This window comes from Eretmochelys imbricata, chromosome 5 (genome assembly GCF_965152235.1).
Source record: "Eretmochelys imbricata isolate rEreImb1 chromosome 5, rEreImb1.hap1, whole genome shotgun sequence".
Lineage (NCBI taxonomy): Eukaryota > Metazoa > Chordata > Testudines > Cheloniidae > Eretmochelys > Eretmochelys imbricata.
The window spans coordinates 48105129-48123462 of NC_135576.1; the positions used below are offsets into that span (position 1 = coordinate 48105129).

Genomic DNA, 18334 nt, shown 5'->3' on the forward strand with positions numbered 1-18334 from the left:
AATTGAAGTCTGCCTGACTAACCTAATTGCCTTCTATGATGAGAAAACTGGCTCTGTGGATGAGGGGAAAGCAGTGGATGTGTTATTCCTTGACTTTAGTGAAGCTTTTGATACAGTCTCCCACAGTATTCTTGCTAGCAAGTTAGAGATGTATGCGCTGGTTGAATGGACTATAAGGTGGATAGAAAGCTGGCTAGATCATCGGGCTCAACGGGTAGTGATCAATGGCTCCATATCTAGTTGGCAGCTGTATCAAGCAGAGTGCCCCAAGGGTTAGTCTTGGGCCAGTTTTGTTCAATATCTTCATTAATGATCTGGAGGATGGCATGGATTGCACCCTCAGCAAGTTTGCCGATGACACTAAACTGTGAGGAGTGGTAGATACGCTGGAGGGTAAGGATAGGATACAGAGGGCCCTAGACAAATTAGAGGGCCAAAAGAAATCTGATGAGGTTCAACAAGGACAATTGCAGTCCTGCACTTAGGACGAAAGAATCCCATGCACTGCTACAGACTAGGGACCAAGTGGCCAGGCAGCAGTTCTGCAGAAAAGGACCTAGGGGTGACAGTGGACAAGAAGCTGGATACGAGTCAACAGTGTGCCCTTGTTGCCAAGAAGGCTAATGATATTTTGGGTCGTATAAGTAGGAGCATTGCCAGCAGATTGAGGGACGTGATCATTCCCCTCTATTCGACATTGGTGAGGCCTCACCTGGAGTACTGTGTCCAGTTTTGGGCTCCACCCTACAAGAAGGATGTGAAATAATTGGAAAGCATCCAGTGGAGGGCAACAAAAATGATTAGGGGACTGGAACACATGACTTATAAGGAGAGGCTGAGGGAACTGGGATTGTTTAGTCTGCAGAAGAGAAGAATGAGGGGGGATTTGATAGCTGCTCTCAACTACCTGAAAGGGGGTTCCAAAGAGGATGGATCTAGACTGTTCTCAGTGATATCAGATGATAGAACAAGAAGTAATGGTCTCAAGTTGCAGTGGGGGAGGTTTAGGTTGAATATTAGGAAAAACTTTTTCACTAGGAGGATGGTGAAGCACTGGAGTGGGTTACCTAGGGAGGTGGTGGAATCTCCTTCCTTAGAGGTTTTTAAGGTCAGGCTTGACAAAGCCCAGGCTGGGATGATTTAGTTGGGGATTAGGTCCTGCTTTGAGCAGAGAGTTGGATTAGGTGACCTCCTGAGGTCCCTTCCAACCTTGATATTCTATGATTCTGTGAAGTCCAGCATTGTGTCTCTTCTGCAACAAACAATGACAATATGAACATCCAAATCAGAGCATGTAGCTGTATTTCTTCTGCTACTTTATATACTGTTGATGTTAATTGTAAGAACCAAATTCTGCTTTGGGATGTGCATGTATAACTCTCATTGAAATATTGGGAATTGAACATACATATCAGAGGACAGAATTTTGTCGTAAGAAGATACAGAACCCTGTAGGCCTGAAATGCAGGTCTTTGCCAGTAAGTAAACAAATAAGTGATTTTTAAATAATGCGGGTCACATATTTAAAGGAATTCATGTGCCTAACTCCACTGATTTCAAGGGGAGGTAAGTGCCTAAATACCTTTAAATTCCTTTCAAAATCAGATGGTGGGCCTGATTTTGCTCTCACAATGGGGTAAGTTAGGAGTAGCTCCACTGAAGTTAATGAGGTTATATCAGGTTAAAACAGATGTAAGTGAACAAAGAGTCAAACCCAGTGTTTTTAAAATGCATTCATTTTTAATTTTGACATCTCCATTTTTTTGTGTTAATGATTTTGGATCATAAACAGTTTGTTAAAAAGTGTTTCAATTAATCTTTGAAGAAATATGTCTTAATTGCAGTTTTGCTGTAAGAATTAATGTGAGATTGTGCCAGCTTCTCGTCAATGTTAAGAGAAAGTTGAAAGCATATTAGGAATACTTACCAGCTGGAAGGGAGAGAGATGCATCAAGCTGAAGCCACCTTCCAGTTAGCCAATTGCCCTGGTCTACACTATAGAATTACTTCAGTATAACTGTGTTGCTCAGGGGTGTGAATAATCAACACCCATGACTGACGTAGTTATACTGACCTAAATGCTAGCGTAGACATGGAGATGAAGTTATTAAGCTGATAGGAGAGCTCTCTCCTGTCGGTTTAAAGCGTCTTCACCAGAAGCACTAAGTGGTGCAGCTGCACCGATGCAAGTTTCTAGTCTAGACCTGCCCTTAATGGTAGCAGCTGGTTGTACTTGCAAAATGTAAAGCACCAGCTACCAGAAAAGAATGCTGGGAGAGGTTCCCATAAAAAGGAGACCCTACCTTGAGAAGTTTAGCTTATGGCCAGGTGGTTTCTGTTTCTTGACACCCTCACATTTCAGCAAAGAAATGTACTAACAAGGTAGTAAGAGAAAATTGTTATTACAAATAAACAAAGTACCTTATTTTTTCTTCCTAAATGAAAAGCTGTGGGAGGACGAGAGATACTCAGAACTTTCCAGCAATTTTACAGGTCCAGAGTTTCTAAGGTAGGATGCAATCAGGGAGGAAGAGAGAGGATCAGAGGTTTGCTTGCCAGGAGAGCAACTCATGGATGACTTGATCCTTTAGGGGGAATCTGAGGTATCTGAGAAGGACCAGAGCATCTGCACTGAGGTTCATACCTTCTGCAGTTGCCCTGGGGCATTCCATCCCCCATAGCAACATATTTCCCTTTTAACTCTCACTTCACCTCCATGTGAGATAGTTTGAAGGTCCAAAATAGTTGTCTTTGTAAGTTAGTGATGACAGTATTAATCTAAATGAGAATATTCCTGTATATTTGCCATGGAAGGGTGCCATATAGAGGACACTTAAAAGTCCATGCTGTTTTGCATAGGGACTTCCATTAAGTTAAAGCTGGGTAGATGATGCCAGATTGGTTCAAACATACACACCCTTCCTCCAATTAGTCAAAAGAGCAGGTTTTCCATCTCTTTCATCTTCTCTGTGACAGAAAATAAAAATGAAGGAGATGATTCCACTGGCATGAATGGTGGAGCAGGAAGATTCAGGCAGGGAAATAAGAGTCGTAAATCTGAAAATTTTTAGCAGGTAAGGCCTACATGTGCAAACACATACAGCTTAGCTTTAAATACTTAAATAGTCCCATTAACTTCAATGGGACTAGTCATGTATTTAAAATTAGGCATGTGAATAAGTGTTTGTAGAATTGGGGCCGAAGTCACCATCACATACCACTGAGAAACAAAAGTCCACTTATTTTCTGTATCTTGTTTATATTTATCCAAAATGGTTATTTGACATTTACCAGATTCTGTTAATTTGGAACTGATGTATGATGTTCTGTAGCAACATGGGAATGTGTTGCATACAGTAACACTATGAAGATGACAAACTAAACAAGCAATTATGAATTGGTCATATATGTAATAAACAAATTAAAAGTATAAGACATAGAACTAAGTAAATAAATGCCAAAGATACTTGCAAGCTAAATTGCTGTATCTCTCCCCCTCCGTTCATATGTTTCTTTGTCTTGTTAAAGTGTTAACTCATCAGAACAGGAACTGTGTCATCTTATTTGTCTGCACAGCATTTAGCACATTTTAGGGGCTACTACGATGATAATAATAATTAAGAACTATATTGTAGGCAGTCAATATTCTATTACATCATGGAGCAAACCCTAATGAGAAGGACAAGTATGGGAAAAATGCTTTGGATGAAGCATGCAATGATAAAATGAAGGAATTGCTTAAGTCTTATGGTGCTACTGAGAGTGAAGTTGCTTATGAAACAACGGAGGTTACTGGTACGTTAGCTATTTCATAATGTTAATCACAGATTTACATCCTCGTCTCAAACATGCTGCAAGTTTGCTTTATTGTTTTCATGTCAGGGACAGGCATTTTCTAGTAGTAGTATATCCTTGATGGTTATTTATCTATATCGTTAAGACAGTAGAATGTATGGCACAAATTCTTTCCTGGTCAAGTCAGTGGGGTTATAAAAAGGATGTATTTGGTCCCTTAAATTTTGTTGGTTTTCTGTATTTCCCTCACATAAACCTTGTCGTTTTTGCATTCAGTATTGGAATAATGTTTTAGTGGGTCTTAGACTTAAGTACAGTCTCCGGAACAGTATTGGACTAATTTGATTTGATCTCATCTGCATATACAATTTTTTATTTATATCATGGTCGGCTTTTTACTCTTGGTAATTTGTACAATTGGTGTCTATTCTATTCTATTGGTTTTATACATATATTTCCATCATTATTTTAAAATTATGTTTGTTTTCTTAATTGTGGGGGGAAAAGATATAGGTCCTTCTAGGTCAAGAAGACCAACTCATACTTGTTATGATTGCTGTAAAAAGGCTGATGTTCCATTGGTTTTGCACCATGATATGACCAGAGAAAAATGTGGCACAGTAAGTATAGATGTTGAGTTTTTTAAAGATTGCTTTACAGTGCAGTACATTTCTGTTCTGTACATTGTCATCCATTGATTGAATAATGTAATTACACCATGTGGTTAGATAAAGTAATAATCCCTGAAGTGGATGCTGAGAGCAGCAGCATGTTATGAAGCTAAGCGTGAAGAAAGTAAAGATAAATTCAGTTTGTGCAATCTATCTCCATCTGTTTCTGTTCATGATTTCTGTGCATCTATACTTCCTGTACAATTAGCAGGCTACATTCATATTCATATTGTTCATATGGATGGAAAATGCCAGGATCCATGAAGTCTCTCACCAACATTTCCAAAGTGGCCCTTTTGAGAAGCAATGACTTGGCAATCAACTTAATTGGAGAGAGATGAAAGGTTATTTTGGTTTAAAACAAAGCTGGAATATTTGAACATAGGCCCTGCGAAAGTAAAACTCTCATTGATACATATGAGTCTGTGGCACCTTAAATCACAGCACTAGAGGTGATGGAAATGCCTTTTTTAAACTATCTATACCTAGAGCCCCATGCATTCCATTGCTGAAAACACCCATATTGTGCTGCAGAAACAAAACGTTCATTAAAAAAAAGTTCTATCCCATATGGTTGCACAGGAAACCTTGAAAACATTAACCAAATGTAAACCGATGCAGTGTTCTGTTCCCAAATCTGCAAAAAAGCCTGGAAAATGGTTCTAAATATCAACGTTAATTATTCCACTGCTGATCATTTTAACAGACGCGCTCAGCTAATGTGCTTATCTCAACTGCCTCCCACTTTTCTACAAGTGCCAGAAACCCCAGCTGTCCCTTTCCCGGCTGTCAAAATCTTCAGCTTTGCCCTTCTGCGTTGCAGTTAGGCTTCTCAATACAAAAATCTTTGGCATAACAAAAGTGTAAAATGTGGAGAAAGATCAGATAGAGTGAATTTAATATCAAAATAAACCACATGGGCTGCTGTACTAGTTTCATACTGATTCATTTTCATATTTAATTATAAACCTATGTTTTCTTTATTTAAATGAATCAACCATGCCAGTATACTGTGGAAGTCAGGAATATTGCCATAAAATTTAGGTTCAGTTTGCTTAGGTTCAGTATACAAAACCTTGTCTATACCTCTGTAACAATAAAGTTAACAATGTTTGTATTTGATAGCATGAGTCCATCATTGCCACATTACAAGATATAGAAAAGAAGCAGGAAAAACTGTCGCTGTTTGAAGTAAGAAACCCAAAAGATGAAGGTAGATGTGAATTCAAGTTAAATTTTCATTATTGCTCTAATGTATGCAATCATTACTCTAGTATATTGCAAAGTAATATACTTTCATACATCCTTCTGGAAAATACAATTTGAGAGTACGGTTCTAGGATAGTACTTAATTCAAGACTTTTAAAGTAGGGGGGTCTCAACTTTTGGTATACATACCTTTCAGGGTACTTTCAGTCATATCTGCAATATACCAGATGATAAAAAAGTGAAACAAGCTATTTGGAGGTATGGAAATATTACCTTTTCAGTTTGAACAAATCAGGCTAGCCATAAAAAACATGAATATCTGAACAGCAACAAGAACAACAGCAAGCAATAGTCACACAGTGCTCAGTAACTCAAGTCCAATATTATTGACAAGGATCTCTTATTCATGACTGGACATGGTTGTTTTGGAGCCTCTCCATAGGCAAGAAGAACTACGCATGTATATGCACAAATGAATGCAGCATTTCATTCCAGTGCAATTATAGTTGTAGGGACCCAAAACATTTTATGGCAAAAAATAAAAAATGTGTTAGGGGAAATGATGGGGCAGATTCATAAGTGATGGCACTTGGAAGTGCCTTGGAAATTACCTTTGCCCTCTTGTGCCCAGGACTGATTAATTTCAAAAGAGGATACCTGATGGTGCAGACCTCCTACCACCTCAGGATTTCTACTGGTGCAGATCAGCTTTAGTTTGTTGCTGTAGATTCATAGGAACCAAGCTGGCAGATGCTCCTGAGGGAATGTACTTAAAAAGTGGATATCCTGGCCTCATTTGACATGTGGCCTTCCCAGCTGGTGCTGTCTATTTTTCGGGCAGATCTGACCCTCTGTGATCACTCTATTCCCCCAAAAAGGAAGTTATAGCTGTTTTCCATCATTGAAACCACTCCTAGTGTAATTTTCATAGCTGGGGCTCAGTGATTAGGTTTGCACTAGCGGACACCAGTGTAAACCCAAGATGAATATAGCCACATGTCTTGTAAACTAACTAAATTTGAGGTCCTGCAAAGATCAACAGAGCCTCATTAAAAGAAATGTGAACTAGGGAAAACGTTCTTCTTGTTCATAGGGAAAAGGAATGAAAAAAAGACTCAGGTGATTGTATATAAAAGCTTTTCAATCATATCATCAGTCAGTTGCTCAGCAGTGTGGAATATCAGTCACACCCATGGAGTTTACAGCTGAATAAATAAATCAAAGCTGAGAATTACTGATCAAAATGGTTACATTTCCATGTGTTGTGCCTGCCATGGGTCAACTCCATGGCTATGGGCAATAAAAGCACTCCCGACCAGGCCTCCTCAGAACACACTCTTTCTTTACTGGTTAGCGAAAGGCATATTCTAACCGCCTAGTCCTATGGATGTCCCCCTGGAGTGTCCAGCTGCTGATCATTGGACACTCACAGAATTACCAGACCTGCTGTTCCCAAAGGAAAAGTACACTGCACCTTACCAGTTTTACACCATAGTACATAGCTCCACTTAACACACTGTCCTTAGATTTGTCTATAGTGAAAGTAAGTATACGCTTATTTAACAAAGAGCAGAAATTCAAATGATAGGAAGCAGAAATATTGGAAACAAAGGATTACATATAAAATAAAATCATAACACACGTACCAGAGCCTAAACTTAATTAACAAGATACTACTTTGTCTAATTAAGTTTAGCTCACCCCAAAGTCTCTCCAGTGTTTTCAGCCAAGCTTGGCTGTAATATTTTTCGTGAAGCAAACATATGGTCATCTTACTTCCTAGATTGAAGACCTTCGGCATCTCCTTGCATTCTCCTGATACATCAGACTAATTCTTTCATCTTAGTCATAAACCAGACACCCTCCTGCTCTGTGTTCCTTTCTGTAGATTTTGTGATCACTTTTCGACTTCGTAGTGTTGATTAGCTGGTGATTCTGTATGCAAATAGACTTCTGTTGTAAGCTACACAATGGTCAGCCAGGGAGATAAATGTCTCTTATTCCTTGTCTGAACAGAACCTGTTTATCACTTTCTGGTGACCTGTCTTACATACCTCAAGAACAACGAGCAGTCCGGTGGCACCTTAAACACTAACAGATTTATTTGGGCATAAGCTTTTGAGGGTAAAAAACCCACTTCTTCAGATGCATGAAGTGAAAATTACAGATGCAGGCATAAGTATACTGACACATAACAAGAAGGGAATTGCCTTACAAGTGGAGAACCAGTGTTGACAAGGCCAATTCAGTCAGGGTGGAGGTGGTTCATTCCCGATAATTGATGAGGAGGTGTCAATACCAAGAGAGGGAAAATTGCTTTTGTAGTGAGCCAGCCACTCCCAGTCCCTATTCAAGCCCAAATTAATGGTGTTAAATTTGCAAATGAATTGTAGCTCTGCAGTTTCTCTTTGAAGTCTGTTTTTGAAGTTTTTTTGTTGAAGTATGGCTACTTTTAAATCTGTTATAGAAAGTCCAAGGAGATTGAAGTGTTCTCCTACTGGCTTTTGTATGTTACCATTCCTGATGTCTGATTTGTGTCCATTTATTCTTTTATGTGGAGACTGTCCGGTGTGGCCAATGTACATGGCAGAGGGGCATTGCTGGCACATGATGGCACATGTCACATTAGCAGACGTGCAGATGAATGAGCCCCTGATGGTGTGGCTCATGTGGTTGGGTCCTCTGATGGTGTCACTAGAGTAGATATGGGGCAAAGTAGGCAACGGGGTTTGTTGCAGGGGTTGGTTCCTGGGTTAGTGTTTCTGTGGTGTGGTGTGTAGTTGCTGGTAAGTCTTTGCTTCAGGTTGGGGGGCTGTCTGTAAACGAGGACTGGCCTGCCTCCCAAGGTCTGTGAGAGTGAGGGATCATTTTCCAGGATAGGTTGTAGATCATTGTTGATGTGCTGGAGAGGTTTTAGCTGGGGGCTGTACGTGATGGCCAGTGGTGTTCTGTTATTTTCCTTGTTGGGCCTGTCTTGAAGTAGGTGACTTCTGGGTAGCCATCTCGCTCTGTCATTCTGTTTCCTCACTTCCCCAGGTGGGTATTGTAGTTTTAAGAATGCTTGATAAAGATCTTGTAGGTGTTTGTCTCTGTCTGAGGGATTGGAGCAAATTTGATTGTATCTTAGGGCTTGGCTGTAGACAATGGATCGTGTGATATGTCCTGGATGGAAGCTGGAGGCATGTAGGTAAGTATAGCAGTCAGTAGGTTTCTGGTATAGGGTGGTGTTTATGTGACCATCACTTACTTGCACTGTAGTGTCCAGGAAGTGGAACTCTTTTGTGGACTGGTCCAGGCTGAGGTTGGTCTCAAGTTGCAGTGGGGGAGGTTTAGGTTGGATATTAGGAAAAACTTTTTCACTAGGAGGGTGGTGAAACACTGGAATGCGTTACCTAGGGAGGTGGTAGAATCTCCTTCCTTAGAAGTTTTTAAGGTCAGGCTTGACAAAGCCCTGGCTGGGATGATTTAATTGGAGATTGGTCCTGCTTTTGAGCAGGGGGTTGGACTAGATGATCTCCTGAGGTCCCTTCCAACCCTGATACTCTATGATTCTATGATGGTGGGGTGGAAACGGTTGAAATCTTGGTGGAATTCTTCAAGAGCCTCTTTCCTGTGGGTCCATATGATGAAGATGTCATCAGTGTAGCGCAAGTAGAGGAGGGGCGCTAGGGGACGAGAGCTGAGGAAGCGTTTTTGTAAGTCAGCCATAAAAATGTTGGCATACTGTGGGACCATGCAGGTACCTATAGCAGTGCCGTTGACTTGAAGGTATACATTGTCCCCAAATGTGAAATAGTTATGGGTGAGGACAAAGTCACAAAGCTCAGCCACCAGGTATGCCATGGCCTCATCAGGGATACTGTTCCTGACAGCTTATAGTCTGTCCTATTGTAGAATATTGGTGTAAAGAGCTTCTATATCCATGGTGGCCAGGATGGTGTTTTCAGGAATTGTAGTTTCCTCAGGAAGTCAGTGGTATCTCGAAGATGGCTAAGAGTGCTGGTAGCATAGGGTCTGAGGAGAGAGTCCAGATAACCAGATAATCCTGTTGTAAGAGTGCCAATGCCTGAGATGATGGGGCGTCCAGGGTTTCCAGGTTTATGGATCCTGGGTAGCAGATAGAATACCCCTGCTCGGGGCTCTTCGGGTGTGTCTGTGCAGATTTGTTCTTGTGCTTTTTCAGGGAGTTTCTTGAGCAAATGGTGTAGTTTCTTTTGGTACCCCTCAGTGGGATAAGAGGATAGTCGCCTATAGAATGTGGTGTTGGAGAGTTGCTTGGCAGCCTCCTGTTCATAATCCAACCTGTTCATTATGACTATAGCACCTCCTTTGCCAGTTCCTTTGATTATAATGTCAGAGTTGTTTCTAAAAAGAAAAGGAGTACTTGTGGCACCTTAGAGACTAACCAGTTTTGGATGGCATTGCGTTCTGTATGGCTGAGGTTATGGGGTATGCCTGTACACTCTGCCAGTTGGCACCTAGAGGTCCCTGGGTCATACACTGCACTTGTGATGTTGTTAAATCTGTGCCAGTTGAGACCTTTCAATTTTCTGTTGTATTATAGGCCAAAGAAAAGGGGGCATCTAATAGGACCATTTAAAAATTGTTCCTCCTTGTGATTCACAGAGGGATATAGCTAGCAAACTTAATCAATTTCTAATTTCTGTGATGTATGTTTTAATACAGTATGTGAAACTATTATACATTGATTCAGATGTCATATTTGGCTTGAAGAAATAAAATCCAGGCTATTCTCTAATATATAAAATATTCAATTTATCAAATTCTTGCTTCTATAGTCTTAATGGGCCTGGTCCTCAGCTAGTGTATGTCAGCATAATTCCATTGATTTCAAAGGACCTCAAAAAGATTTAATTGCCCATCAGCCAAAAGAGTGCGCTTTAACCTACACAATTCCCTTATTACTGTGTGGGTGTGGCTACTGCAATTCCATACTTCCTAAAATTTGAGCTATTCAAATTTAAGTAGTTAAATGTAACTTCCTGTGGAGAATTTAATCTTGAGTGCTTATAAAGCAATGACTCATAACGTAGATGATAGTATCATCTGTTGCCATAACAATATTTTCATTCTCCAGCCTTGTTTTTGCTGCCTCAACCATTGTAATGATCATAATTTCTGCCTCTCATTTTAATAATAATTTTGACTATGTTTAAATGCTGAACAGGACTGTATATTCATGGCCTATCACAGATACAAGACACTTTGAATGAAGTGCTTGCCAAACAGAAAGCAGAAAGGGATGTCCTAGCTAAAAAATACAGGTAAGTGGAATGTAAACTGTGGTTTTATTAAAGGTTTATTTTTTAAAAGCAACACAGATGGATCTTGTTAGAAGGCCAGCAAGCAGTAACGTGAAGGCAAAACTGTGTGGTCCTAACTCAGTCTTTTATCAACTATAACTCCTATTGGCGTCAGTGAAAGTTTGTGCCTGAGTGAGAATTTCAGGATTTGGCTGACTCAAACATGTAAAATATTTGTGTAAACACATAATAAGAGATGTTTCCTGCCCCAAAGAGCAGTCTAAATAAAAAGGAAGATAAGGGTTGAGAGAAAGGGATATGACAGAAGATTAGAAACTGAGGCACAGAGATATTAGATTACTTTCCTATGGTCACAGGGGAAATCTGTGGCAGTGTCTGGGATTGTACCCACATCTCCTGAGTCCAATCCAAGCCCTTAACCCCTCTTCATTCCATAGATCATTCGGGCAGCGGGCATCATAAGCTGGGGGAGGCTGTGCCTCCCCAAACAGCCAGGCATGGCCCCACCCACACTCCTCCTCCAGAACCCCTCCTGCCATTTCCCCTGTCCCTGTGCCGTGGCCCTGGCTAGGGCTGGGGCTGCACTGCCCAGCCCGCCCAGTGCTCCAAGGCCACGCCACCCGTCCGCCTAGTGCTCCGGGGCTGGGGGATGTGGCCACACCACCTGCCCTCCCAGCGCTCCAGGGCTGGGGGTGCTAACCTGGGGGAGGGTGGCAACCGTGCAGGGGGAGGGGCTGGGTTCCGTCAGGGGGCGTGGAAGGGGAGGAGCTGTGGGCTAGCCTCCCTGAGCCAGCATTTCATGCACCTCCCATAAGAGATAATATATATATAGACACATAAGATAGGTCATTAAAAAAAGCGAGGCTTGGGGGGAAGGATAGCTCAGTGGTTTGAGCATTGGCCTGCTAAACCCACAGTTGTGAGTTCAATCCTTGAGGGGGCCATTAGGGATCTGGGGCAAAAATTGGGGACTGGTCCTGCTTTGAGCAGGGGGTTGGACTAGATGACCTCCTGAGGTCCCTTCCAACTCTGATATTCTGATTCTAAGTGAAAAGGAGTTAACATTCCAAGATCATCCTTGTGAATAAACTAGGACTTGTTTATGTGAACTCTTAATTTGCGGTCAGTTGGAGTGTAAATCTATCTCACGTTAGCCTGCTGTGCATTAATTGTCCGTGTGAACCCTGCTGCCGTGCGTTAAAAGTTCCATAGTGTGCTTTAATCTACTCCCATTTCACAGATCAAAGTGCACACATTTTTAGATTTACACCCTACCTTCCTGCAAAGTAAGTGTTCATATAGACAAATCCTCAGTAGTTAAAGAGACAAGTAATTACAGCATAACTGATTTAACATTTGCACAAGCCTATCAGACAATCTTTGAATGTTATTAGTGAAGCTGTGTTCTATAGCACTGAACTGATAAATATTTTTGAGGTGTTGCAAATGTGCTGTAACCAATATAGCTGTTATCTTTCAAGTGTAATGAACTGCATGCCAGCTTTTGATTATGTGAAAAGTAGTTAAAATGGGGCTCATTACTGTGCTTACTTTCAAGTCATTAGAATCTTCTTTTCATGGTGCTTTCTCTTAAGCCTTGTCTATACTGAAAAGTTTTGTTGCTTTAAAGTATAATTAAAACAGGGAAGAAAAAAATCAAAACAAACTCTCATATGGACACAGTAATATTGGTATAAAAGGGCTTACACTGATATAGCTTATTCTGATTCAGGAAATAGAATAAGCTATACTAATATAAGACCTGTTTATAATCTAGAGCTTTTCATGGTATCATTATTTCAGAAGAAAAAAATCACACACGCCCCAGCCTAGGGATTCCTTGTTGTTGGCATGAGCCCACTTGAATGAATTGTTTCATCCCAGGACTCTAGCATGGAGGATGCCATTTTTTAGAGCAAAATGGTGTCCTGCACAAAGCATGACCTCACATGCATGGTATGTACTGCAAAATGCATGAGTATGTACGTATAGTGCATGTGAGGTCATGCTGTGCAAAGGATGCCATTTTGTAGAGGAAAAGAGGCAGCTGAGCACTGAGAACACCACGCTATGAACATAGCCTACAGTGTCTTTCCCCAAATAGGGGCCTGCAAGACCTTTGCCCAAATGGTTTGACAGGAACCACACCTTTGGTTTCTGATGCATTCCCAAATCTGTGCTTCTGACCAGGCCAAGGTAACCTTGGTAATCAGCCTGCTGACAGGAGGCTGTGTTAGACTGGACCTCCCCTTTGGCTGGAAGGCCATACCCAGTGCTGTCAAACTGAGACACCTTTCTCCAATTTAAGTCAACCATCTTTGATGATCTGCACTGAGCTCAAATGCCTGAGGCCTCTCTGAGGGGACTCAGGCAGGGGCAAGGCATAGTGGCCTCCTATTCAGTGCACTTCCGCCGCCTCACAGCAGATACAGAGTGGAACAAAGCAGCAGTATCAGTTCCAGTGGGGCTTGTGGGAAGAAATCAAAGATGAACTGGCCCAGATAGAGATGCCTAAGGGCCCAGATGCCTTGGTGGACCTTATCATCCACATAGATAATTGACTATAGGAATGAAGGGAGAAGAAAAGAAGTTAGCTGCAGCCCCAACGCCCAGGGACAGTGACATCAGCTTCTGTATCACCTGCTGAACCCGTGCAAGCAGATCTCATCAGCAACTCACATGTGAAGAAAAGAAATGGCACAATCAGTGCCACCTGTGATTCTGCTGTGGTGAGCCTGGCCACATCATCTCGGCCTGCCCACTGCAAACACTAAGAAGCTTGGGGGCACAAGCCAGCCCTGGAATTGTGGGGGAGGAGACTGGCATGGGCCTTCAGAGAAAAGAACTTCCCTATTACTTATTTCTCACTGAAAGGCACCCTGGTGCCCATCCAGGGGCTTCTCATTTGCAGGTACCTATCAAGCTGTGCGTCCTAGGGGATCCTTGGTGGACTCTCCTCCAACGGGCCTTCATTGATTATGGAGCAGTGGACAATTTCATAGATGCAACTACAGCTTTCAACAAGATACCTCTGCATGGACAGACCCTCTTGGAAACTAGACTATAAGTTCCTGGGCCCAAACCCAATGTGAGGCTCTATCCCGAGGTCCGATTGGTGGAGTCCCAGAGTAGCTGATTGGTCTGCTGGCCCTACTTAAGTCAGCAGCAGGAACAGGAATATGTCCAAACAATTGGGCTCCACCCTGGTTTGGACAGTGTGCTTCATGCTTCTTGCTTCCCCAGCTTGATCTCCTGGCATTCGACCTGGCTTGACTTGTGGTTCCTGACCTCCAGTTTGTCTCCTGCCTCTGACCTCCAGTATCCTGACCTGGCCTGGCTCAGGTTCCCAACTCATGGTTCTAACCTCCATTTTTTCCACCTGCTTCTGACCTCCCAGTATCCCAGTCAGGCTGGCCCTTGACTCCTGGTTCATGACTGTGGATTTTGGATCCAACTAATAGGTCTGGCCACCCACGAGCTGGGTATGACACTCATGGAAATCAGTTGAATATAACGGATATTATCAAGATATTTGTCACAATTTTAAAAATAATTGCTTTGCTTACTTCTACTTAAGTAAGCTTGAAAGAAGCTTGAAGAAGCAGTAGAAGCTTGAAATTGAAATTTTCATTCATTATGTGAGTGTACACGCACACACGTGCACACACACAATTATCATGGCATAGCAAGTCATGAATTCTGGGCTGCTAATGTCAATTTTTGGGAGGAAAGGTTTGGATAAAGAATATGAAAGCATTTGTTTTACAAAATAACATTTATTTGAAGGACTACACAATGTCAAATTCTGGCAGACTGGTAGACTCTTGCATCTGTGTGGAGCTCCATGAACTTCAGTATGGCTCCACCCAGGCCCATGAGTTTGCCTGTGCAGAGCTTATTGCAGAATCAGGGCCCAAGTGAGGGCTGCAGAAGGCCTGATTGCAATAAACCAGAGTTGTGAGAGGAAGGGTCCAGAGGAATACCCAGAAGATTTATATTTCCCCTGTGCAGTGGCCTCTGGTGATATGAGGGTAGGGAATTGGCCAGTGACTGTGTGGATCCAATTTCTCAATTCCACTCTTAGGGATGCATAGTAGGTCAAGAATATTACAGTAGTTACAATGCTTCACATCCTGCCTCCAGGCTGAGGAGGAAGATTCTGGCCTCTACAAGGTTTCTCTGCACACCGCTTATTTTGCATAAGAATTGGGATTTGAACCATAAACTATACAAACAATAAAAAGGTTGTTCAATTTTTGGGCCTTGGCAGAGTTTTTAAAAAATATTTCTGTTTCTTTAGAAGTTTTATACACACACACGCACATGCGTGTGCACAGAGAGAGAGAGAGAGAGAGGGAGAGAGTTTGTATTTTGTGTTCTGAATTAATCTTCTGTTTGTTTGTTTTATTTCCTATAGGGCTTCAGTGGAGTCTTTTAAACAAGGAGCATTGAGGGAACAACTAGTTAAACTTGCTTCTAGGCAAAAGAGTCTTTTGGTTGTGGCACAAAAACAGAAAGAACTAGGCCAGAAAATAAAAAACTATAGGAAAGCAAAGCAAGTGTATTCTAGATGTTCAAAGAAACAAATCCCAAACTCAATTATTTCTCATGAAAAGGACAACAGAGATGATCTGACTGTTGATGAAATAGTGCATCGTGATGTAGTTACAGTAAGTATAGATCCTGGTGCCAAATTGACTAATGGAAACCTAGTGGAAACACTTCTTCCTGTAGAAGGTAAATTTTCAGATCAAGAGTACAGCCAACATCCAAACAGCTGCTTAGATGAGACAGGAGCAAATGAAGAGGCAAGTACAAGCAAAGAAGTTTCTTCCCATGCTTTGACATATGAAAACAAGGTCAGAGAATATACCTGTGATAAGACATCAAAATCCACAGATACTATAGAAATGGGAACTTCGCCGTCAGAACCTGTTATTTGCATTACTCCAACAAAGTGCTCACAGCAAGAAAAAAATAATTATATAGCGATTGCAAAACAAGGAAGCAAGTCTCCAAATCCCAGGCCAGTAACCAGCATGTTAAATATTTCAGAAGCCGAAAGCTTTGTTATCAATAATAATATCCATCAGCCAATCGCTGAATGTCAACAGGTTCTTGCTGGTAAGACTCTGCAAAGATGTGGACATAGGAATAAAGCTTCCCAGACGCAACCAATAGTGGTGTCAGAATCTGCAGAAATCTCTCCTATTACTCTTCAACAAAATATCTTCGAAAATAATCGGACCTCATGTAATGTTACAGGTCTGGTCTCATATGTACCTTATCCAGTACACATCAGTCAAAATTCTTCTTCACAGTACTCTGATAATCAGGATAGTGAACAACAGCAATTGAACCGTAGAGGAAATAGAAGGAAAAAAAATCAACTGAAAGATCTGCTTGAATTAGGAAAAATTAAGCCAGGAGAAAATGTTCTAGAATTCAAACTGCAGGTAATTGGTTTACCACCTCAGTCTTCTCTTCTCTAGACTAAACACACTCATTTTTTTCATTCTTCCCCCATAAGTCGTGTTTTCTAGACCTTTAATCATTTTTGATTAAATATTGAACATTATACTGTACCAAAGCGGTTTGAGTATTAAGTTAATCTGTAAATATCAAAATAAACTCCTGTCTGAACAGCCAACTCTAGTGGCCCACCCCTACCCACTCTACTGGTGAAGTTATTCCTCACTGACCTTTGCTTGGAGACCTGAGCTTGTTGGAAGAGAGCTGAGTAGAGTCCTGTTTTTTCCCCCCACAACTGTATATTTTAAAGTTACAAGGGTTTTTTTTACATCCTTGTAACCTGTCAGACAAAAGACTATTTAAAACATGCAGAATTAGAAAAATTGGGACTCCCTTAAGAGACAAAAAGAAAAGGAGTACTTGGGGCACCTTAGAGACTAACCAATTTATTTGAGCATAAGCTTTCATTGAGCTACAGCTCACTTCATCGGATGCATGTAACTCACGAAAGCTTATGCTCAAATAAATTTGTTAGTCTCTAAGGTGCCACAAGTACTCCTTTTCTTTTTACAGGTACAGACTAACATGGCTACTACTCTGAACCCTTAAGAAACAGTTGCTTGTTTTCAGTGCTGATCTGTGGTGTATATGGTCATCATCTGCAGGTGTTTGAAATGGAACAGGAGGGATAGTCTGGACTCCTCAAACCTGTACAGTTTAAAACCTCTTTTTATCAGAGTAATTATACAATATTCAAGCTTTGGTGGTAGTTTCTGTTAAGAGAAGAAATTGATGGTAGTCAGGTATATCTTTAATGCAGCCCTATTTATTTAAAAATAATGTACATAAAGTCAGATTGCCCTGGGCACAATAGGAATCAAACAACAGAAGACAATTGTGCCTTATTTTTGTTTTGTTTATGGTTCAGTTTCAGGCCTCTTTCCAGCCAGCACTCTACCCTAAAGCACGTTTTTTTAGCTTTTTCTCATGGCCACACTACAAGTGGGACTTCCTTGCTCTCTTCCATGTGTACTTTTGTAGTGTTTTTGCTGCTGCTTTTGTACACACAGCTGCAATGAAGGGCTTGTCTACACCACGCAGCTTTTAGCGACAAAGCTGCGTTGACACTTCCAGCCCCGCAAGCGGCGTTAGCTTTGTTGGCAGGACAGCTAACCGACACTGCCACTTGTGTCGGCAAAACTTTTGTCTTTCTCAGGGTGGCGTTTTTAAGTACCCATGAAAGACAAAAGTTTTGTCGACAACTTCCCAGTGTAGACAAGACCGAAGTCAGTCTGCCACCCCCATATTTGTTATCAGACCACCCTTGGACTGTGTGGCCCTGCCATTGCCCAGGCTAGCATGTGATCTGTTCATTAGGTGGTGTTTTCCATTCAGCTATCAATAAACAAATTGCTCCGTTAATTGCTCCCTCATTTAGCGTGAATGGAAGGCAGTTTTCACACCTAACAGTGTCAGCAAGGTGGTGTGATTGCCCAAATCCCAACATAACAGTATTTTAATTTAGAAATGGGTTCAAGTGTTTCCTTAATCTCTTTAGTCAGTATCTTCAGCACGTAATATTGAATTTTTATTCAGTATTTACAGATCAGCTTTTAAAACGTTTTTCTACCAAGAGTCTTACTGAGTCTTCAGTGGGTGAAATGCCTTCTGCCAAACCATGTAGCAAATAGCGGCATTCAGAATACCGTATATTTAACAGCTTTTGGTTGCAATTTCTGTTATCTGTTTAACATTTACTGTCATTGCTAGTAGCAAAATAGAATGGTTGGCTGGTCCTTTTTTCTGCATAATTTTGGTTTTTAAAGTTCAGAGGTGGCTTTAAGGTTTTTTTATGACTAAATGTGATACTTAGGAGGACACTCTCAAGTCCTTTAGGCCAAA

The 18334-nt window shown here is 41.3% G+C and overlaps 1 protein-coding gene across 1 annotated transcript in view; it reads left to right on the plus strand.

Moving 5' to 3' along the window:
- Positions 1-18334, plus strand: part of ANKRD31 (ankyrin repeat domain 31) — a 112178-nt gene that overhangs the window by 67042 nt on the left and 26802 nt on the right. The window contains exons 16-19 of the mRNA XM_077818011.1: positions 3636-3788; positions 5592-5679; positions 10864-10960; positions 15378-16416. Of these exons, the coding sequence (XP_077674137.1) occupies positions 3636-3788; positions 5592-5679; positions 10864-10960; positions 15378-16416 (1377 nt within the window). The remainder of the gene's footprint in view (positions 1-3635; positions 3789-5591; positions 5680-10863; positions 10961-15377; positions 16417-18334) is intronic.